The sequence below is a fragment of the Salvelinus sp. IW2-2015 genome, linkage group LG27 (assembly GCF_002910315.2).
Source record: "Salvelinus sp. IW2-2015 linkage group LG27, ASM291031v2, whole genome shotgun sequence".
NCBI classification, from domain to species: domain Eukaryota; kingdom Metazoa; phylum Chordata; class Actinopteri; order Salmoniformes; family Salmonidae; genus Salvelinus; species Salvelinus sp. IW2-2015.
In genome coordinates, this window is record NC_036867.1 from 13,202,351 (window position 1) to 13,226,704 (window position 24,354).

Below are 24,354 nucleotides of genomic sequence, written 5' to 3' on the forward strand. Positions count from 1 at the left end.
TCCTCTGTCGTGCACATCATTGCTTGGTACGAGCACATCACAAAAGAGGAAGGAGGTTAGTAGAGTACACTTCATTCCAAGCCTCTTCAGTTTGCATGACACCAGTTTGTATTCCTGCTCTTACTCCCTTGTTGTAGACTGCAGTAATTAAACCACCACAAGCAGAGTTAGTCTATTTCTGAGTATGAACGTTGTGCTTCGTGTCGTAGTCTGCGTGTGTGTGTTGCCAAGAATGAGCGCGGACTAGCTGCTGCTGTGTGTAAATCTTAGTTTTGGTGAGCCCGCTGGATGAATTTAATCATTCACACATGAAAAGGACCATTTTCAATGACCTTGGGAAAACAAACCTGGCTTCTCTGAGAAATAAACCTCTCTAAATGAATGCCAAGGGAGAGAAATCAATTTCTCTCAAATGGGAAAACAGGGCACCACGCCACTTTTAAAATGAGTACGGCGTTTTACTGTTTCTTTTGTTTAAGTAACTTCTTATTTAATGCTATATATGAAAGATAGAGGTATATGTTTCCAAATAGTGTTCATAATTCACAGATTATAACTTAATAAACTACAGCAAATAATTAAGGAATCTTGTCACTTGTCAGACTGTGTTTATGTATTCAAGCAAACTGGTGAACCTCTCTGGAGGGGTAGGGGGCAGTAGTTTGACAAATCCGGATAAAAAGCATGCCCAAAGTAACCACCTGCCTCTGTTACTCAGCCAGAAGCTAGTGTGAGTGTGCGCGATGAAATAATCTGAAGGGTCTACCTTGTGATAAGAAGAAACACACTAAGTTTTCTAAAACTTGTATATCTAATAGATCTAAGGTTGAGTATAAAACAGAACGGATGATATTGAAAATTATATTTATATTAATTCAGCGTTATAAACTCTCTCGCCCAGGATTAAACCCCACCCTAAAACAATTAATTCCACTTACCACTTCCTGTTTCAGTATATGCGTCTATTGAAGTAATTATAAGGCCAAGTCCCTCCTCCTAGATATCCACTAAGCTAATATATTTTTATGGCTCTTCTAATGTCTTGTTATAGCATTGAATATTATTAGTGTTTACTCTATTCCACAAAGTCCTTGTTGAATTTCTTTCCGGTGTATAAATATTATTTTCAAAAATTCTTTTGACACGTTATTTAGGTGAATTAACAACAAGCTAAAGCTGTGTTTTTGGTAATATTTTTCACTTTTGTGCTTGCATTGATTATAATATTTTTTTTTGGAATATTTTTGAATTTGGCGCCTTTCTGCAAATTCAGCGTGTTTTTGTTTAAGGAAAGTGAACCCTTTGTATTTTTCGTATCCGTAACGCAGAAAAGTTCAACTGACATTTTTCAACATACAATATTCCTACGCGTTTTCCAACTAGATGTTTCACAGTCCTTTAGAAAGAGTTTTTCAGGCCTGGTTTTTTTGGGAAAAATGACCCAAGAATTGTAGTTTTCTAGGTGGCTCCCCATTGTGCTTGGTCGTGATTCCAATCGCGTGGAAGAAAGTGCGTTTCTTTGGTAATTTTTCTCCGGTAAAGACAAATAACGATTCTCCGTCTTAAATTTTACTCGTTTTATTTGGCGTATTAGGAATATCCTAAGGTTTGGAATTATTAAAATGTTTAGATTTCGCACTTGTTCTGGAAAGTTTATTAGTAACCGTTTGTCGGGATTCATTTTGGTAATGCTTTTGATGGAGGAAAATGGGTTGGATTAACTTGACTGAAGCACCCAGCTCAAACGAGTTTGTATGATATAAAGGCACATTATCGAACAAAAGGACATTTGTGGATGTTAACTGGGACTTTTGGAGTGCCACAGAAGAAGATCATCAAAGGTAAGGCATTTTTTACATCGCTATTTGTCTGACTTTTTGTGTCGCAACCTGCTGGTTGAATATATGATTTTCAAATGTGTTTGTAATGCGGGGCGCTGTCCTCAGATAATCGCATGGTTTGCTTTCGCCCGTAAAAACCTTTTTCAAATCTGACAAGCGGCTGTATTTTGATGTATAACACAATATATTTTCAAAGAATGTTAAATATTTGAATTTGAGTATTTTAGAATTTCTTGCTCGGCAAAAATTCACTGGATGCTGGGCCGCTAGCGGTCCCACCTACCCTGGATTCCCAAAACGATGTAGTAAATATTTGTATGAACATAACAAGACTCAACAACTGAGAATAAACTGAAAAAAGTTCCACAGACATGTGACTAAAGAATGAATAATGTGTCCCTGAACAAAGGGTGGGTCAAAAATCAAAGTAAATAGCTCAGTGGTCCTGGTTGGAGGCAAATTCAGCTGCATTAAGTACTAACATAAAGCGGTGCAATCTCCCTCCTTCATGGAGCATGCACCATAATTTGCAGTTCTTGCTGTGAGTGTTTACCCCACTCTTCCACCAAGGCACCTCAAGTTCCTCGGACATTATCCTGGGGGAAGGGCCCTAGCCCTTCAACCTGTAGATCCAAACAGGATCCAGACCGTTCGCTCAAGGGAATTCCGAGAGATCCAGGCCTCTTCGCTGGCCAATGGCAGAACACTGACAATTCCTGTCTTGCAAGGTAAAACCTCCCAACACAGAATGCGCAGTATGGCTGGTGGCCATCCTGTGAAGCCGGAGGGTCATGTCAGGATGAGCCTGCAGAAATGGGTCCACATGAGGAGGAGATGCTTCCTGTAACTACAGCATTGAGATTGCCTGCAATGACAACAAGTTCAGTCCGATGCATGCTGTGAGACACCTCACCTGCAAAATGACCAATAAGTGACCCCTCCACTACACAGAACCCTCCTGCTTCAGAGTAACATGGCCCTCACTTTACGCTCATACCTTCCGCGACGAATAAACGCGAATCCGACAATCACTCCCTGGGTGAGACAAAACACCCAGCGACTCGTCAGTGAAGACGAGTCTGGACTGAAAAGGTGCCGGTGATAGTCTGGTGAGGCTGCCTTACAACAGGCCCTACAACCTTCAGTCCAGACTCTCTCAGCCTATCGTATTGGAGACAGCCTGAGGCACTAAGAAGGGATCTCGATGACGTTCCTGGTTAACTCGGGCAGTTAGAATGTTGCCGCCAATCTCTGGATGAATGAGTGTATTATTTCAGAGTCAAGCCTAGATAAGGTCCTCTCTTAGTGTCCTACAATTTTCGACTAACTGGTGACCTTAATTGCCTAACTGTACAGTGAAAAGGCCGACTGTTAAATAGAGGTGTTAACTCGAGAGTAACATTGTGTTGTGGTTGGACAACATATGTTGTACTCCACACGCTCAAATATAGCAAGGAACAGAATAACTATGTCGTCTGACTCCATATCCAATACCATAAAGTATTAAAATGGACAGAGTTATAATTATCCATATTCGAAACTAACTCTATCAGTTTAGAACCTATCACAGACTTGACATGTATACGCCTGGTATTACACATAAATCCATAAGCACTACACTCGTCCTGTGAATCACACAGCCACTCTATTCCGAGATTTTACAGAAAGGATGCGGTTTTCCTAACTTGTCGAGAAGAGATAATCAGGATGTCCGCACATTTATAAATCGAGTCGATACAGACCACTACAAGCATGTCCTATATATGCACATAGCAGATGAAACAACTAATTAGCTATTATCTAAACTAACTTGTCAAGCCTATCGACGGACAAAATCAGGAAAGAATATCCATACTTCCTTATATCAGATAACTAATGCTAAAGGAGCGCCAGGTTTGAATTATAGATCATGATGGAGATGAGACAGAAGTATACATTTCTTCTTTCCTAAGCGTTTTGTGCTCGTACGTGCCTTGCAGTGTGAGCGAGAAAAATCATGAACATCTGTCTCTATCATGTTTTAGCGTAGAGTTGGTAAGCACTTTAAAGGCATCCAAGAGACTATCATGGATCAGTTATGTAAAGCTTCAATTGTGCTGCTTCGCCGAAATATAGCCTTTTGAAAGAATCTGACAAGATGGAGAGCCTGCGATCCCACCAGAGCCTGTATTCGTCACGCCTGTAATGATCTCTCGAGTATATTACAATATGTGTGATGTAAAGTTGTGCATGAATATGCTACGTATTTGATCTATGTAGCTTAATTATACAATTTTAGTGGTAGAGAGATAATACGGAGGGTGCGCTCGCGCTGCGTTTTTAGTCTCCTCTTGCCTCACTGGACCTTGGTGGGACGCACCGAGAATTAGGTACGCCACCACTCAGGAATCACCTGTCCCACGTAGTTAAACACTAACAGCTTACTGACAGTAGGCAATTAAGGTCACAGTTATGAAAATGTAGACCTAAAGAGGCCTTTCTACTGACTCTGAAAAACACCAACCAGGATGGCACAACAACTGCCCGAGTTACACCAGGAACGCACAATCCTCTTCATTAGTGCTCAGGCTGTCCACGATAGGCTGAGAGAGTCTGGACTGAAGGATTGTAGGCCTGTTGTAAGGCAGGTCCTCACCAGACATCACCGGCACCTTCAGTCCAGACTCGTCTTCACTGACGAGTCGCGGTTTTGTCTCACCAGGGTGATGGTCGGATTCGCGTTTATCGTCGAAGGAATGAGCGTTAAAGCGAGGCCTGTACTCTGAAGCAGGATCGATTTGGAGGTGGAGGGTCCGTTATGGTCTGGGGAGGTGTCTCACAGCATCATCGGACTGAACTTGTTGTCATTGCAGGCAATCTCAATGCTGTACGTTACAGGGAAGACATCCTCCTCCCTCATGTGGGACCATTTCTGCAGGCTCATCCTGACATGACCCTCCGGCTTCACAATGCCACCAGCCATACTGCGCATTCTGTGTGGGATTTCCTGCAAGACAGGAATGTCAGTGTTCTGCCATGGCCAGCGAAGAGCCTGGATCTCAATCCCATTGAGCACGTCTGGGACCTGTTGGATCAGAGGTTGAGGGCTAGGGCCCTTCCCCCAGAAATGTCCAGGAACTTGCAGGTGCCTTGGTGGAAGAGTGGGGTAACATCTCACAGCAAGAACTGGCAAATCTGGTGCAGTCCATGAGGAGGAGATGCACCGCAGTACTTAATGCAGCTGATGGCCAAACCAGACACTGACTATTACTTTGATTTTGACCCACCCTTTGTTCAGGGACACATTATTCAATTCTGTTAGTCACATGTCTGTGGAACTTTTTCAGTTTATGTCTCAGTTGTTGAGTCTTGTTATGTTCATACAAATATTTACACATGTTAATCCAGGGTAGGTGGGACGCTAGCGCCCACATCCAGTGAATTTGCCGAGCGCAAAATTCTAAAATACTCAATTCAAATATTTAACATTCTTGAAAATATATGTGTTATACATCAAAATACAGCGACTTGTCAGATTTGAAAAAGGTTTTACGGCGAAAGCAAACCATGCGATTATTCTGAGGACAGCGCCCGCATACAAACACATGAAAATCAATATTTCAACCAGGCAGGTGCGACACAAAAGTCAGAAATAGCGATGTAAAAAATGCCTTACCTTTGATGATCTTCTTCTGTTGGCACTCCAAAAGGTCCCAGTTACATCACAAATGGTCCTTTTGTTCGATAATGTCCTTTATATCATACAAACTCAGTTTAGCTGGCGTGCTTCAGTCAAGTTAATCCACCCATTTTCCCTCCATCAAAATGCATCAAAAAATGAATCCCAAACGTTACTAATAAACTTTTCCAAACAAGTCAAACAACATTTATAATCAACCCTTAGGTATCCTAATACGCAAATAAACGATAAAATTTAAGACGGAGAATCGTTATTGTCTTTACCGGAGAAAAATACCAAAGAACGCACTTTCTTCCACGCGATTGGAATCACGACAGCCACAATGGAGCCACCTAGAAAAACTACAATTTCTGGGTCATTTTTCCAAAAACCAGCCTGAAACTCTTTCTAAAGACTGGTGACATCTAGTGGAACCCTAGGAACTGGATCTGGGAGGACTTGGCCTTATAATTAAAGTAATAACCATTGAAAAAAGTGGTAAGTGGAATTATTTTTTGGGGGGGTGGTTTGTCTCTGGGTTTTGCCTGATATATATATATATCATATCATCAGTTCTGTTATACTCACAGACATTAATTTAACAGTTTTAGAAACTTTAGAGTGTTTTCTATACAAATATACCAATTACATGCATATCCTAGCTTCTGGGCCTGAGTAACAGGCAGTTTACTTTGGGCATGCTTTTTATCCGGATGTCAAAATACTGCCCCTACCCCAGAGAGGTTAAGTTTGCTGAAAATAAACACAGTTGACAGTGACAGTTCTTTTTTTGCTGAGTTTATAAAGTTATAAACTTGTAAGAAACTATTTGAAACATACTCTATCTCAAATAGCATAAGAAGATTTAGAAAAAAAGAACGTCGTACTTTGTTAAAAGTGCTGTCCCTGTTTCCCCCATTTGAGAGAAATTGATTCTTCCCTTGGCATTCATTTAGAGAGGTTTATCTCAGAGGAAGCCAGGTTTGTTTCCAAAGCGATGACAAATGTCCTTTCATGTGTGAATGATTAAATTCATCCAGCGGGCTCACAAACAGACACACACACACGCAGCCGCGCCACAACACACCACACGCACTCACGCAGCACACACCGTTCTCTCAGAATATACATCTGCTTGTGTGTTTAAACTGCAGTCTACAACAAGGAGTAAGAGCAGAATACAACTGTGTCATGCAAACTGAAGAGGCTGAAAATACTCATACTCCTTTCTCTTTTGTGATGTGAATCAGCATGTGCGAGAGGATTGGAAGTGGCACATTGACTCTGTGGAAGTGACTGATGTGACTCACTGTGCTGGAAGGTGGGTCCGTTGTCATTGACGTCCGTCAGGCTGATGGTGACAGTGGTGGAGGCAGAGTAACCACCGCTCAGTCCCAGCATATCCTTCACCTGCACCACCACCAGATACTGGTCCCTAGCCTCCTGTCCATGTGGCCATCGAGGTCATGATGATGCTGAGGGGTGGGGAGGGAGAGGAGAGAGAGAGAGAGAGAGGTAGGAAGGTGGAGACAGAGAAGGGGGGTGGGGGGGGGGGGGGGGGGGGGGGGGGGGGTGAAGAGAGAGATACCACCCAGAGAGAGAGGGGTGAATTCACACAAATCTTTCTTATGTTTAATAGCTTGATTATCAATTAAATCAAGTACTTGCTCTTTAAAGATCTTGAACATGACATATTTTGTATTCATGGACCCATGTGAATGTATCTACAGTATACACTACATTAGTAGTCTAGCTAAATAAAGGTTAAATAAAACATATAAAAAATACGTGGCCAAATGTAAGTGGACACATGCAACATCTCATTCTAAAATCATGGGCATTAATATGGAGTTGCCGCCCCCACCCCTTTGTTGCTATAACAGCCTCCACTCTTCTGGGAAGGCTTTCCACTAGATGTTGGAAAATTGCTGCGGGGACTTGCTTCCATTCAGCCAAAAGATCATTAAAGAGGTCAGGCACTGATGTTGGGCGATTAGGCCTGGCTCGCAGTCGGCGATCCAATTCATCCCAAAGGTGTTCGATGGGGTTGAGGTCCGGGCTCTGTGCAGACCAGTCAAGTTCTTTCACACCAATCTCGACAAACATTTCTGTAGGGACCTCGCTTTGTGCACAGGGGCATTGTCATGCTTAAACAGTAAATGGCCTACCCCAAACTGTTGCCACAAAGTTGGAAGCACAGAATCATCTAGAATGTCATTGTATGCTGTAGCATTAAGATTTCCCTTCACTGGAACTAAGGGGCCTAGCCCGAACCATGAGAAACAGCCCCAGACCATTATTCCTCCTTCACCAAACTTTACAGTTGGTACTCTACATTCGGGCAGGCAGCATTCTCCTGGCACCTGTCAAACCCAGATTCATCGTCGGACTGCCCGATGGTGAAGCGTGATTCATCACTCCAGAGAACGCATTTCCACTACTCCAGAGTCCAATGGCGGCAAGCTTTACACCCCTCCAGCCGACGCTTGGCATTGCGCATGGTGATTAAGGCTTGTGTGCAACTGATCGGCCATGGAAACTCATTTTTTGAAGCTCCCGACAAACAGATATTGTGCTGACATTGCTTCCAGAGGGAGTTTGGAACTTGGTAATGAGTGTTGCAACCGAGGACAGACGCTCTACGCAATTATTACGCGCTACGCACTTTAGTACAAGGTTGGTCATGTTCTGTGAGCTTGTGTGGACTACCACTTTGTGGCTGAGCTGTTGTTGCTCCTAGACGTTTCCACTTCACAATAACAGCACTTACATTTGACCAGGGAATCTCCAGCAGGGCATTCATTTGACAAACTGATTTGTTGGTAAGGTGGCATCCTATGAATGTGCCAACGTTAAATGTCACTGAGCTCTTCAGTACAGGCCATTCTACTGCCAATGTTTGTCTATGGAGATTGCATGGCTGTGTGCTCAATATTATACACCTGTCAGCAATGGGTGTGGCTTAAATAGCCCAATGCACTAATTTGAAGGGGTGTCCACATACTTTTTGCCTATCTCTCAACTATACCTGTCTTGGGCTCCACAGAGAAGTAGGGCTCCCCCTGTAGGATGGAGTAGATGAGCTTGGCATTGTTTCCGAACAGGGGATCGTCAGCATCTGTAGCTGTCACCTGGGCCACGATAGTCCCTGTGGAGGGGGAGAGGATCACACAGGCAGGCTTGGCTCAGGCTACAGCCTCCCAGCCACCCTCCAGCAGCCAACGGGGAAATAAAGTGATTATGCCACGTTCCCACAGGGTCTGTCTGGCTCAGGGGTGCGGAGGGAGGCGGTGGGCAGAGGAGGGATGGGATAAGGCTGGGTGCCCAACGCTCACTGTGGCCTTTCACTAGGCACTGAGGCTGGGCAGGTGTGCGTGACAACCTCTCCACCCTCCACCGTGACATCTCTCTTTCCCTTTGTCTCTCGCTCCCTATCGTTCTCTCTCCTCGTTTCTCTCCCTACACCACTCTGTCACTATCTTTCTCTGTCCCTCTCTTTCAGTCTGCATGTCTATTTCTGTTTCTTCTAGCGACCACTCTCTCTTTCTCTCTCGCTCTCTCTCTCTCTTAGCCGGGGTATTACTTTCTGTATCTCTCATTCTCTATGACCACCTCTGTTTGTGTCTCCACCTTTTCTTTTTTTTCCCTCTCATTCTCTCTCTCTTCTTCTCTTTCTCTCTCTCTGTCCAAGTCCAATGCATTATGATTTATTACAAGAAAGATATTACTCTGAAAAGGCAGATTACATATAAATTGAAATGGTTACGCTTGCGCTATGAAATGGCTCTAGTAATGATAACATTATTTACATAAAAATAAATAATGTGAGGGATTCAGAGGGATGATACACAAACCAATACTTTCAACTTCCTGAAAGGGCGACTGAGGACAGACATATAGCCTTTATATTATTTGATCATTTCAAATGAGATGAAACAATTCATTTATTTCAAATGCTCTTCAAGGTACATTTCAAACCTGTATGAAATCCCCTGGACCATGTGAGGGACTCACAAATCACAACTCCAGGTGCTAAGCAAAATACATGCATACGGCGAAATGTACATGCTTTCATTTCAAATGCTCCTCAAGGTACAGGTGCAGGTAACATTTCAAACCTGCGTAAAATCACTCTACCATGTGACTTGAGGGACTTAATCGTAACTTCATGTGCTCAGTCAAATTCACAAGATCCCTCAACTAAGGTTTTTCATCAACCACATGCGTAATTTAAATGTAATTGACTGTGTCACTGTCCATACTAGGACAGTCTCAGCAGGAGTTATTTCAAACTTCTGCTGGGACTGAGGCTGTCTTAATATGGACCTGTAGTTTTCGCATATTGATGTGTCAAACTTACCCAACGGACACATCTCAGGGATGCTGGAGACATAGGGCTCGTTCTGGAACTGGGGGATGTTGTCGTTGATGTCTTGGACCTTGATGATGAACTCTGACTGGGGCTCCACGGGTTCGTTGGACTTCCGAGCAAGGGCATGAGCCTGCAGGAGGTAGAAGGCCTTCTCTTCGCGGTCCAGCTTCTGCAATGTACGGATCTCTCCTGAATATTCATTAATCTCAAACATCTCCCCTGCACCTTCCCCCGACAGTATATACTTGATAGAGAAATCCCCTCTGTCGTAGTCTGATTTTAGCTGAGGGAAAGGAGAAAAGAAAACAAATCTACTGAGAATTTAGTCAAAAGCCATTGACTGCTATAATGTAGGACATTTTCATTCAGGGGAGAACTGGTACCTGGCCAATCACGCTTGGAGTGGGGTCCTCCTCTGGGACAAAAATCTGTTTCCAGATCCAGCCCCGTCTGAGTCTCTGGTGTAGAGCTGTGGTGGGAGACCCCTGGCCAAGCTGGTGGTTGGGCTCCAGACTGTGTGGAGCTCTCGCCTCACTCAACATGCAGCATGATGTCAAGGACAGGATAATAACTAAGTCCAGCAGACAAGGACACCGCATTGTGTTTGTCCTCTGATCCATTTCCTGAGCCTCTCCCCGTGGTTAGCGCACAGAGGTACAGATGTCACTGGTTCATTAAAAAGGTTCCTCTGAGCGTCAGAGAGACACAGTGATATGGTAAGGACCTCAGAGAGGTGGCTGGCCACCCTGCTGTTGGCCTGTTGCTGTAGACAGTCATTCTGTTGTGGAAGGGACAAGGGTGGTTGGAATGGATGACTTGTTGAACTTGTTTCATAAGATGAATATTCCAACATATTCATAAGATTTTGTAACGATTTATCAAAAATGGAGATGATGGGTGAATTAATTCTGGTCAAAGCAATTTGACCACATTGAGAGATGGAATCCTCATCTGAACAATACACAACCGAGATCAATTTTTAATAAGAAGAGAAGCAAGTCATCTTTCATATTTGATTGTTGTTTATCTAGCTGACAAGATGAAAGAGTATTTTTACCAGGCTTTGACACAAATCTAAATACCAGCCGTGGCCTCTATCAACCCCTTGTCAAACACTGTATTTAGAGGCATGAAAATACATTTTAAACAGCTATTACTGACAAGCGCAATTTCAACAGAGATATCCAAGAAAAGTTTTTGTGTTTCTGCTTCTTGGAAGGATGGTCTAATGCTGGGAATTTGACTTGAACTCTTGTGAGGATAAAAAGCCTCCTCTGTTTTACGAGGAAACAAGGCCATGTATTGTATTCCATGGGCGAGCAGTAGGACCCAAACATCATTCCTTCAGCATGATACAGCTCTTTGCAGCTGACTAATCAATAATTGGTCAGACATGGACAATAGAAACACATGTGCCTGGAAAGAGCATAAAATGTCCTCTGAAATGTGGAGCTTCGGTCAAGTCTAGGACATTGCAGGATGACTACATGTCTAATAGTAGTTCCGGAAGGGAGAGTTTAGGGAATGTGGAAACCCAGCAACAGGCCTGGTCAATATTAACAATGGAAACAAAGAGATATGAACTGTAGACCATATTTTACTTATCTTATATTAATAAAATGTAAAACGTTTTGTACACAAAAACTGAACTGACAATTCTAGAGCATTTTAGTGGTTTTCTGTTTGAGCTGATAAATCAAACGTTTTTTTTTAATAAACTTTTTGACAGTGCCATCATGACAACCATGCAATATATCTGCTGGTCGCTTCTGTCATTGACAGAGAAACCAATATGAAACCCTTTGCATTGGTATGGTAACCAATAGTGATACTCCACCAACAGCTGGTGTCTCTGTCATTATAATGGCTTGTTTCTATTTTAGTGTCTTGCTAATCTACCGTTTCCCTCAGATTGTCTTCATGCTATTCCCAATATAAATCTTGTCTCATAGAGATCAGGTGTGTAACTGAGTCAAATAGTTGCTGTCTGACTGTTCACTCCTGATGCAAACAGTGCCCCACGATTCCTTTTGTGTCTCCTGTTCAGAGAAACTCTCCAAATTATTTTGTGGTGAGAATGGCTTAAAGGCTCAGTGCAGTCAAACATGTGATTTTCATGTGTTATATATATATATATATCCGCATTGTGGGGGTTGGAATAATACTGTGAAATTGTGAAAATTATAATAATGCCCTTTTAGTGTAGAGCTGTTTGAAAATCCTGCATGACATTTCAGCCTGTTTAGTTGGGATGGAGTTTTTTGCCTGCCTGGAGAAATTAACAGGCAGTAATTTCATTACAAAAAGCTCTCATAATCTCGTCTCAAAATTAGACGTTCATCCATTTTTCTCAAACATCAAATTTCGAAGTTGTTCCAAATGTCTGAAGTGTTTGGTTACTTTGTATCGTTCCAAGGTTTAAGTTCAGGCATTAACTAAAAATTATTAAGGTTAGGTATTAACTCCAAATGTTTAAGGTAAGGGTTAAGGTTTGGTATTGGCTTAAAACTAAAATATCTAAAACAACTTTGTATTATTGGATTCAAACATGCAACCTTTGGAACCAGATGCGAACAAGCATCTGCCATCCCCATCCACAACACAATAGCAAAACCAAAGCCTATTGGTAAAAGAGCTCACTGTTGCCCGTGGTGGCTGGTTTTCGCGTTTCCATGTCCTCAGACATGGATAGACGTCGAATACTGACTTTTATGACGGGTGACCTGCCTGTATAATTAATAGACCAATAAAGAAGAAGAAAAATTGTTCTAAACCTCTGCCAATAACAGCTAGTGTTCTGTTTCCCCCTGCCCACTCAGACCACTCCCAAACAGTCCTAGCAAAATTCCAGCTTGAGAAATTGCTCTGTGCTAAGAAGCTATTTTTTGTTTCCAGTAAGATACTTAATTGTTACCCAGAAATGATTTGATATTGAGATTTTTTTTTAAAGGCTGCATTGGACCTTGAATTCAAGATATGAAATAGTAGTTTCATCAAAATACCATCACCATCAGTGAAATGCTTCTAGTAGTTTAACATTTTGTATGTTTCTGTACATTCAGAAATATAGACTTTCAACGTCACCAGAGATAATGCTGTGTGCAATAATATTAAATAATACAATAATACTGTCTGCATTTTGAAATAAGTAGTGGTCGCTGTAGTAGCCATGGAAGTAGTCTGACTGCCTAATGGTCATATTTAATCTTGTGAAAGTATTTACTGTCAAGCTCCATACATTACAATGTGATTGTAAAAATCTATTACCAATGCCCAATTTCTTTTTGAAATTCAATTTGGTCGCACAATGTGAGTGAAAGTGTATATGTTTGTGTGTAAGTGCGTCTTAACTGGACATATTCATATCAGCACGAGCCTCGTGAAGGGAAATTCCAATTAGTGGCCAGTGAATCGTAAAGTAATGATGGGCCTTCATAGGGCTGCCAAGCAGGCTAACTGAACGCTGATGGCCAAAACTAGAAAACAGCCTCCGACACTACTGAGGCAACTCCCAGTGTTAAACATCTCCCAACTAGGTACACCAATAAATATCAGTGCCAGATAAGTCACACACCACCGTGACTGGCTGACACACTGCCCAACAGATCTAGAGATAGTTGGCTAACAAGATGCAATAGAAGATGGTGCATAGACTAGACAGAAAAACAGCACCCATGCTTTTATACAAAGGCTCATAAAAATATGGTGCTATAGGCAGGTCTTAACTCAAGTCTGTCCTAACTCATAAGTGCTGTGTCGTTTGTTTAGAAATACCTAATGCCATGACAACAGACTAATGTGAATACGCCAGGTTTCCTACCAATCCATATTGTATGCTAATATTTCTATGCATGTCCATTAGCAATTCTTTTTTGCAATAGCTTTTTTCCATGGTAATTCAACTGAAATGGCATCTGGCTCAATGGCATCAAGTAGCACAATGAAACATAGCGTGGATGGCACAATGAAACATAGCGTGGATGGCACAATGAAACATGGCGTGGATGGCACAATGAAACATAGCGTGGATGGCACAATGAAACATAGCGTGGATGGCACAATGAAACATAGCGTGGATGGCACAATGAAACAAGCGTGGATGGCACAATGAAACATAGCGTGGATGGCACAATGAAACATTAGCATGGCACAATGAAACATAGCGTGGATGGCACAATGAAACATAGCGTGGATGGCACAATGAAACATGGCGTGGATGGCACAATGAAACATGGCGTGGATGGCACAATGAAACATGGCGTGGATGGCACAATGAAACATGGCGTGGATGGTGGTGGATTACTTATTCTAGAATCTGTCAAAAATGCAATAAATGCAAATTACGCTGGGGTGTTGATCTGAGCAACCCCAGAAAGTGGTCTATTTTCCATTCGCTGCACCATTTGAATTTATTTTTGATGTATAGGATCACTGCGTGTAGAACCTTGCGGCTGGCAGACCTTTTTTTTCTGTAGTAAGCAGGAACATGTACACATCTCCACTATTCCATGACATGACAGAGTGAGAATGAGCTGGGGTCTCGCAATGTTAAACACTAGATGCAGTGAGACAGTCACATTATTTTCCTATATGTGATCTCATTGAGATATTTACATTCTCCACATCACGCCTCACATACTGTTAAACTACCTACCTGTCATTTCTCAGAACTGGCTGCATTAAACATGTGTGCAATGTGCCATAAGGCCTGTAAGTGTAACACAAGGTAGTCTATGTAGACAAAGACATTATAACAGAGTAACTTCAGTGTATAAGACATGTAATAACAATATAACACTCCAGTAAGGGTATGTCCATCGCAGAGTAAATGTTTTGTATGTGTGCAGAGCATGCTGTACTTTCATCCCTGGCATGCAATCAGTGGAACAAAGTAACAGTACAACAATAGTGTAACTAGTCAATTTCAAAAAAGTTGTATGCCTATAGATAGCCAGCCTGAAATGTCACTTTAATACAAAACACTGCTGAATGATCCCCCTTTCATTTCCAGCAGACAGATAGAATGGTTGATCTCCCTGTGAAGAACCAAACCATCGTTGGATCACTTCACCAAAACTAAAATGGATTTTAATTGGTCATTGGGGAGCCCATGTTGGGACATGTTGTTTACTGTTCTGCTTCAGAAAGCAATGTCATCTACCTCTCCTAAATCAGGAACATGAATACCCCAAGCTGAACAAAAACAATGGCAGAATGTCACGCTACCATGTACTACTTAGTAGAAGTCTTACTGTATTTGCGTGTTGTTATGTTAGTCATTAGTGGCTACAATGTATCACTAACGTGGTAATTTTAGAGTGAAAAAAAGTTAATTGTTATCCTTTTTAAGAGATCCTTTGTACATTCACACTTTGATATTTCTATGAGTAAATTGTTTTGTCTTGTTAGTTTCATAAGCAATTAGAATAACGCATCTTAATGAAGAATGACAATGTACACTATAGAGTTCAACATGTTCAGAGGAGTTCTTAATTAAGACCACAATATCACCAGAGTTTACATTACAATTCTTCATTAACATACATTATACTAATTGATCATCTGTCTTATACAGGCAACTGTAATGCTATGTGTTAACCAGTAGAGACAAAAGGGACTAACAGTTTGAGATGCATTGAGCAACAGTGAGGTCATTCTATAGATATGCCGTCTGGGTGTTTAACCCTCGGTCTTCAACGGTCATGCCCCTGTGGAAATCGAATTAACATAATATAAAAACCCCCATCAAACTTTGTTTGTTTAAACTAGAGATATTTTTTTTGCATGGGCTGCGTCTCAATACACAGCATCTGCCAATATCGCACTTCCGCATCTGCGGTGAAAGATGGCAGAGCTAGAGTGGTGTTTGTCAGACCATGAGACCAAAATTTGGTCTTCTCACAAAAATGTTGTTGAACGCTGAGACTCTCACAAACATGATGGTGTTCTCCGTTTTACCCTAGGACGCCCACACACCTCACAATACTCATCTGAAGGTCCCGGGTACCAGTTAAAATAATATATGGAAGTATATATGGAGATAGTTTAGCGCCTAAAATAAGGGGATAAATACATGTAAAAACGGATCTTTCTCATATCTCTCAGATATAGGACAGACACTTCAGAACAAACTTGCTTTAGATTTTTGGGGGGGACTATCTGTTGTAGTGAATATCTTATTCAATGTGTTTCTATTGGATTAATAGCATTGATTCCAAATTCAATGTTTCATCAAATATTTTTGTCATATTTTTTTTTGATACCTTCAAGGGGTCTCACAATACAAAATCAAATAGTTAAATGATCCTTGGAATGACCATCGCATTACAGAAAGCCCATTCAATTGATTCATTTTGATAAAAATGTATTCATGCTTCTATTTCAAGATTCATAATGTTTAAGGCTTTATAGAGCATATGATATACTTTGAGTTTTTTAATAACGGTACATGAACAATGATGAAAGCATTTCTTCGAAAAGTTGGTCTGGTCCCAGTTTCACATAATCCGGCATCAATAGTCAGTTACATGTAATACCTACATGTTAAATTAAACAAACCATACCGACTTAGAATTGAATCCTCTCTAGTAGATCTATGTCTATACTCTTTATTAATTTCACATTCTGAAAGAAACATTAGCTACACCCACCTTCATACGTGATTGTTCTCTCTTTAAGCCACTCTTCAACAGCTGCTACCAACAGAGATCCTCATGGTGTGGAAGAAAACACACAGTCTGGTTAACTAAGGGCCCTGGTACTGCAGATACTGCTTTTCAGACCCAATAACAGTAGCAGCAAATGGACATGGTTCTCACAATGCGTAATCCCTTCCACTGACGACCTCCCCCTTTCTTCTTTTCTTCCCTTTTTCTCTCTTTCTCAAACTTCCCTTGAAAGAACAAACACTGGCACTATTGTCTGGGTGCACATCTGAACAGTGCTGAACACTCACGGCCTTCATTGCCATGCAAATAGCCCCAGCCTGGAGATACAACAGGATTTCTATCTTTCTACCCGGATCTCGCTTGCTCTCCCTCTCTCTCAATCTCCCTCTCTGTTTGCGAACAATCCAGCACTTATTAGAATCTTGGATGGCAATGAATCCAAGGAGACTATTTCTGCGAGTGATAAGAGGGTTCAGTCTGTTTTTGACATTTAAGCCCGAGGAGAAAGACGGAGAAAGCCCTCGACGTAGGCCTTGTCTTGATATTGACACGAGTTTTGAATTCATGTGTGTTTGGACGTGAATCGTCTGTGGACACTGTGCGACCACTGTGGAGAGTTCACACTACTCTAACTGTTGTAGACGAATGATTATCCCTAATGATAATGGCGCTCACTCCAATAACTGAAAGCTACTTTGCCCCTTAGGGCAAACGTAAATAACACTATGATAAAATATGTTTTACACAATACATTTTTTGCTCCCTGACCAATAAATTAACACTGGCACTGAGGAGCAGGTTGGAAATCAGCTTGATGGAAACTATGCATGCAAAAGATATCTGTAGATTTGCTCTGAGGCAGAACTTTCTTTCTTGGCATGTACACTAATTTGACATGCTAACTAATCTTAAAGGTAAAAAAAAAATACAAGAGTTGATACATCACGCGGTGACATCATTTTGAATATTAAATAGCTCCCCATGTGTTTATGACTTACCGTTTATTGTAGTGACTGTAGCTCATTCCCCTCTTTCCGCAGATACAAAGTTTGTGCCTATTCCATAACATGGGGCTCTTGAAAGTGGCATTTTTCTACATGAGAGGATCTGGAGAAGAAAATCATCACAAAATAGTTTGTAAAACTCTAACCATGTGAGCTACAAACTCATAAGTCACCAGTAGGGCTGTGGCGGTCACAAAATTACACCAGCTTGTGATTGTCAAGCAAATAACTGTCTGTCTCAAGGTAATTGAGCGTTAATTAATATAAACACATTTAGCATCTCCTGGCTTACACACATAGCCTACAAGCCACAGTTATTTTATAGTATGAAGAATACAATTGAACAAAGCAGAATAAAATAGAAAGGATATTTTCTTCAAACGATTTGAGGGAGTGCGCACATGCGGCTGTTCTGTGTTGAGCGGTTAACAAAGAAATACAGCTCTGGAAATAATTAAGAGACCACTGCAAAATGATCAGTTTCTCTGGTTTTACTATTTATAGGTATGTGTTTGGGTAAAATGAACATGTTTGTTTTATTCTATAAACTACTGACTACATTTCTCCCAAATTCCAAATAAAAACATTTAGAGCATTTATTTGCAGAAAATGACAACTGGTCAAAATAACAAAAAAGATGCAGTGTTGTCTGACCTCGAATAATGCAAAGAAAATAAGTTCATATTCATTTTAAAACAAAACAATGCTAATGTTTTAACTTAGGAAGAGTTCAGCAATCAATATTTGGTGGAATAACCCTAATTTACAATAACAGCTTTCATACGCCTTGGCATGCTCTCCACCAGTCTTTCACATAGATGTTGGGTGACTTTATGCCACTCCTGGCGCAAATATTCAAGCAGCTCGGCTTTGTTTGATGGCTTGTGACCATCCATCTTCCTCTTGATCACATTCCAGAGGTTTTCAATGGGGTTCAGGTCTGGAGATTGGGCTGGCCATGACAGGGTCTTGATCTGGTGGTCCTCCATCCACACCTTGATTGACCTGGCTGTGTGGCATGGAGCATTGTCCTGCTGGGAAAACCAGTCCTCAGAGGTGGGGAACATTGTCAGTGCAGAAGGAAGCAAGTTGTCTTCCAGGACAACCTTGTACGTGGCTTGATTCATGCGTCCTTCACAAAGATTAATCTGCCCGATTCTAGCCTTGCTGAAGCACCCCCAGATCACCACCGATCCTCCACCAAATTTCACAGTGGGTGCGAGACACTGTGGCTTGTAGACCTCTCCAGGTCCCGCACCCAGTGTGAAATAAATATTCCAAACATAGTCTGGTAGAATTGTGGGATGAGATAGATCGCAAATTAATACAACCACTAGCATAAAAAAGCATTTTTTACGCAATCATTCACAAGTGATAATGTATAATTCACAAGTGATAGGCTAATATTGTCACCCATCAGACTATGCTTGATTTAATCTTGTCTTTAAAAAAATAAAATAATCTATGCACTTAAATAGTAAATGGAGGACGCTTTCACGTGATTCATTTTCATGCCAGCCAGGTAGGCTATACTCCTGTTTTAAATATAAGCAATTGGCTTATTAGGAAAGTTGAGAAATAAATACAGTACACCTAGTCCATAGAAAGCCAATGGGATCCTCCTCTTTTTAGTAGAGGCCATCACTCTGTCATCTCCGCAATTGCATAGCCTATAGAAATGTTGCGCAACATGAGTTCATGGGCTCATGAAGTGTTTGATTCGATTTTCGAATACATTTGCATTGATGTCAATTGGACATGGGACAATAGAATGCTGAGTACCAGGCAGTTAGCAAGTTTGGTAGGCTACTAATGACCAGCAGCAACAACAGAGCTTGGAGAAGCCTAATTACCATGACCAAATGGTCATAAGGAAAATGACTGCCTTCATGACTCATGACCGCCGGTGTGGCGATAATACGGTCACCGCAACAGCCCTAGTCACCACCATCGAAAGTTGAGACTCACGAACATTGATTGGCTCTACAACAGCCACAGAGACTGAACTCATTTCGAAGAGGTCTTCTTACAAAATCGACTGTCCAGATCGAACTATTGGAGCTACAAACTAATACCAATATTGAAAGGGGAGACTCTCATAAACATGAACGTGTCGGTTGTTCTACTCTACGAAGCACACAAGCTTCAGCAGAGTCTCTGAAGGTAACCCATTACTGGATGTAAAAAATATATACAATAGCAGTCAAAAGTTTGGACAAACCTACTCATTCAAGGGTTTTTCTTTATTTTTACTAGTTTTCTACATTGTAGAATAATAGTGAAGACATCAAACCTATTTGAAATAACACATATGGAATCATGTAGTAACCAAAGAAGTATATTTTAGATTTTAGATTCTTCAAAGTAGCGACCCTTTGCCATGAAAACAGCATTGCACACTCTTGGCATTACCTCAACCAGCTTCACCTGGAATGTTTTCCAACAGTCTTGAAGGAGTTCCCACATATGCTGAACACTTGTAGGCTGGTTTTCCTTCACTCTGTGGTCCAACTCATCCCAAACTATCTCAATTGGGTGCGGGGAGCTGCCACAACACGTCCTGGCTGGATACCCACTCCAGCTCGATGAGTGTGGAGAGCTGGCACGGGATGCACTGGGCTATGAAGGCGCACTGGAGGCATAGTGCGTAGGGCCGGCGCAGGATATGCTGGGCCGTGGAGGCGCACTGGAGGTCTGGAGAGCAGAGCTGGCACAACGCATCCTGGCTGAATCCCCCCTGTAGCACGGCAAGTGCGGGGAGCTGGAACAGGCAGCACTGGGCTGTGCTGGCGAACAGAGGACACCGTGCGTAGAGCTGGCGCAGGATATCCTGGACCGAAGAGACGCACCGGAGGCCAGGAGCGCTGAGCCGGCACAATCCGTCCTGGCTGAATGCCCACTCTAGCACGGCAACTGTGGGGAGCTGGAACAGAGCGCACCGGGCTATGAATGCGTACTGGAGACACCGTGCGCATCACTGCATTACACGGTGCCTGACCAGTCACACGCTCCCCACGGTAAGCACAGGGATTTGGCTCAGGTCTAAACCCTTCCTCCGCCAATCTCCCCATGTGCCCCCCCAAAAAAATCCCTGCTCCTCCTGGCCACGCTGCTTGGTCCTTTTTTGGTGGGGTGTTCTGTAACGGCTGTCGTCGGAATGAGACCAAAGCGCAGCGTGGAAAGTGTCCATGTTCTTTATTGTCAAGAATCACTCAAACAAAAATAACGAATACAAAAACGAAAGCGAACAATTCCGTCAGGCACAGATACTAAACGCAAAACAACACCCCACAAAACCCAAACGGAAAATGACAACTACTATATGATCCCCAATCAGAGACAACGATAGACAGCTGCCTCTGATTGGGAACCACACTAGGCAAAAACAACAATGAAATAGAAAACATAGATTCTCCCACCAGAGTCACACCCTGACCTAACCAAACATAGAGAATAAATAAGGATCTCTAAGGTCAGGGCGTGACATATATTCTGTATGCCACCCCTACCTTGTCACATCACAACTGATTGGCTCAAACGCATTAAGGAGGAAATAATTCCACAAATTAACTTTTAACAAGGCACACCTGTTAATTGAAATGCATTCCAGATGACTACCTCATTAATCTGGTTGAGAGAATTCCAAGAGTGTACAAACCTGTCATCAAGGCAAAGGGTGGCTAGTTTGAAGAATCTCAAATATAAAATATGTTTTGATTTGTTTAACACTTTTTTGGTTACGACTTGATTCCATAAGTGTTATTTCATAGGTTTGATGTCTTCACTATTATTCTACAATGTAGAAAATTGGAAGACAAAAATGGAAAACCCTTGAATGAGTAGGTGTGTCCAAACTTTTGACTGGTACTGTATATATTATATCTCTCAGATATATGACAAACACTTTGGCACGCCCTGACCTTAGAGATCCTTTTTATGTCTCTATTTTGGTTGGTCAGGGCATGAGTTTGGGTGGGCATTCTATGTCTGGTGTTCTATGTTGTCCTTGTTTTGTATTTCTATGTGTTTGGCCTGGTTTGGTTCCCAATCAGAGGCAGCTGTCTATCGTTGTCTCTGATTGAGAATCATACTTAGGTAGCCTGTTCCCACCTGTGTTTGTGGGTAGTTATTTTCTGTTTAGTGTTTGTTGCACCTTTCAGAACTGTTCGTTGGTCGTTTTGTTGTGTTTTGTTCGCGTGTTCATCTTTATTAAAAGTATTATGGATAAGTACCACGCTGCACTTTGGTCCTCCTCTCCTTCTCCCGACGACGTTCGTTACACACTTCAAAATCTTGTTCCTTATTATTTATTTTTGGACTGTCTGTTTTGCCATGTACAAATGTGTTATTCAATGTGTTTCTATGGCTATAGCAGTAAAGGCCAAATTCAATGTTTTATCACATCCTTTTTTTATACCTACAGGGGTCCTAAAATTCCAAATCAAATGGCTAAATGATACATTTTAAGACCATCTTAAAACAATTCCATATGTTAGCTTAGCAGATATGGCGATCTAAGGGCTTCGACCTACAGGGAAGCATTCCAAAATGTTAATGGATGCATCATTAAAAAAGTAGAAAAGCCAGCATCATTAACAGCATTCTTCCCTCTGAGGCCGTAACACAATGATTTTGTTATTTTGTAACTGCAGATTAGTTCAGTCGCTGTGAACTCCACGACTCCCATTTTGATTCCATATCAAACACAGAAATGTCAGGACCTGTTCTGTGACATTTCCAACCTCCATTGTAGACTGGGTCTAATAAAGCCTCCCTCATTAGAATGACAGAGAATGGGCCAACAACAACACCATTTAATGCTAGCCCGACACTTTTGTTTTTACTCTTGTTCTTTCACAAGATTATAATTAATACATCAATATAGAAATATGACTGCATTGTCAGAATGGAGTTTTATTCTATCTTTAGCTATCCTTTGCTAGAAAACTAGAATCATAAGGTTTGATATTGGTATTATATTGTGTAATATTAACATAAAAACATGATATGATGCTGTATTGAGAGTAGCAACAGGGTTGAATTTGAACAAGCTTTTTTTCTTCTTGTAGGATGAAATCACCTTGCCCAAGGCTGGGTCCTGGACAAACATTGTTATAAGACAAATTATTATGATTGAAGACAAACAGTGTTATTTTGCGATGACTGACTTCTGCTTTGGGCTCCCACAATGAATGCTCTAAATAACTGCTATAACACAGATAATCTGTTCACATTCTTTTCACAAGTCTGCTCTAACGCCAAAACACAGAGGTTGAAGGGATTCATTTATATTGTTAATGAGCAACTGAGTGCACAAGTTCCGCATGTCCGGGTCAGTGGAAAAAGGTCCTTTCCCCATTGCTGGAGGGAGAGGAGCTGTCCTTTATGATTTCCATTCATATTGTCCCGCTGTTTCTGAGGGAAAATTTTTGAAAAAAGTCATTGAGATTCCATTCATTCCACTGCACTGGATTTGATGAGGACGTCACATAAAGAATGCATGTTCCTTGTGTGTTTCTTGGCCTTTGTATCCAGCCCTGTGAAACAGCAGACACGTATGACAAATTAGGACAGAGTGCTGAAGCAGCCTAGGAGTCGTTCTCTTCATTGTGTTAGATGTAACATCTACAGTGTTACAACATTAACAGCAATGCCTGTTCTAGATTTTCTCATAATGGCTATAGGCATTTCTTAAATGATTCACCTGACCTTGTTAATGGTTAAATGGGATTATTAAAAGTCACCAGAGTAAGAAACATACAAGTAAAACAAGAGTATAACAACAGTTATGAAAAAGGCCATATACCAATTCAAGTGTATATCTACCTCTGAACAAGAAGGCCTCCCATCATACATGGTCTAAAGCATTTGCAGTTGAAGGTTTAATCAATTTCACAAGGAGAATAATTTACTTCTTCCCGTGTTCAATGTCGGTGTCATTGCATTGAAAAAGGACCATGGACAATAGCTCTCAAAAGTAGATACAAGCTAAAAGCTATAGCCTCTCTATGATCTCAGGGGAAATATTGTACAGAGGAGGATGTGGTAGTATCCATCATTGTGATGAAATACATAATTATTCCTCATCGTTTCCGTAATCCCTTCTCCAGATTTGACCACCTAGATTACTTTGAGGCTCTGTCACTCCTCCAGTTTATAGGTATTGTAGCTGTGTTGTCACCTACTCTGTGGCACGGGGCGACTGTAGATGATTCATGGATAAGGTTACAAAGTATTTACACAAATAAGTTGAAAACAATCGATCCAGCGCGGAGCACTGTCATAGCCCAAAGGGATGTGCTTCCCCTGAAAGAATGCACAATCCCCCTGGCCAGGGTTCAATTGAGACGCAGATTGTGTCTGATTGATCAATGAGAACCACTGCTGAGCCATCAATCTAACAGGACTGGAATAGGGAAAAGGGGACATTAACATGTATAAGCCAGCGTGTCCCGCCAATGCCCTCTACCCAATGTCTGAGAAGCAGCTATACCACAGGGACATAGCAGCTACAAAATAGCAGTTCTTCTGTAAGTGTGAGACCCCTGGACAAGTGTTATGTGGTAGGTGTAATGTGAGAACAACATGGGGCTGTCAACATCTTGGCTACAATTCTGATGTTGCCTGACAATACAGTGTCACATTCAGTGTGAGGCTCTGCTTGTGATATTGAAATTCAGGTTACGCAGGACTCCTATCGTTCTTGCAGGTGCCACTTCAGTGTGATTTGTGCAGTAGTGGATTTAGGTATGGGCTACATGGGCTGGCGCCCAGGGCGCCAACTTGCCGGGGGCGGCACGGGGCGCCCGCA

General features: G+C 41.7%; 1 protein-coding gene across 1 annotated transcript in view; it reads right to left on the reverse strand.

Annotated features, from left to right (window-relative positions):
- The window catches only part of cdh19 (cadherin 19, type 2), a 32,340-nt gene extending 15,617 nt beyond the window's left edge, over positions 1-16,723 (reverse strand). The window contains 4 exon segments of the mRNA XM_070435401.1: positions 8,528-8,647; positions 9,860-10,154; positions 10,255-10,649; positions 16,522-16,723. Of these exon segments, the coding sequence (XP_070291502.1) occupies positions 8,528-8,647; positions 9,860-10,154; positions 10,255-10,491 (652 nt within the window). The 5' untranslated portion in view covers positions 10,492-10,649; positions 16,522-16,723.
- Between the last annotated feature and the right edge of the window lie 7,631 nt (positions 16,724-24,354).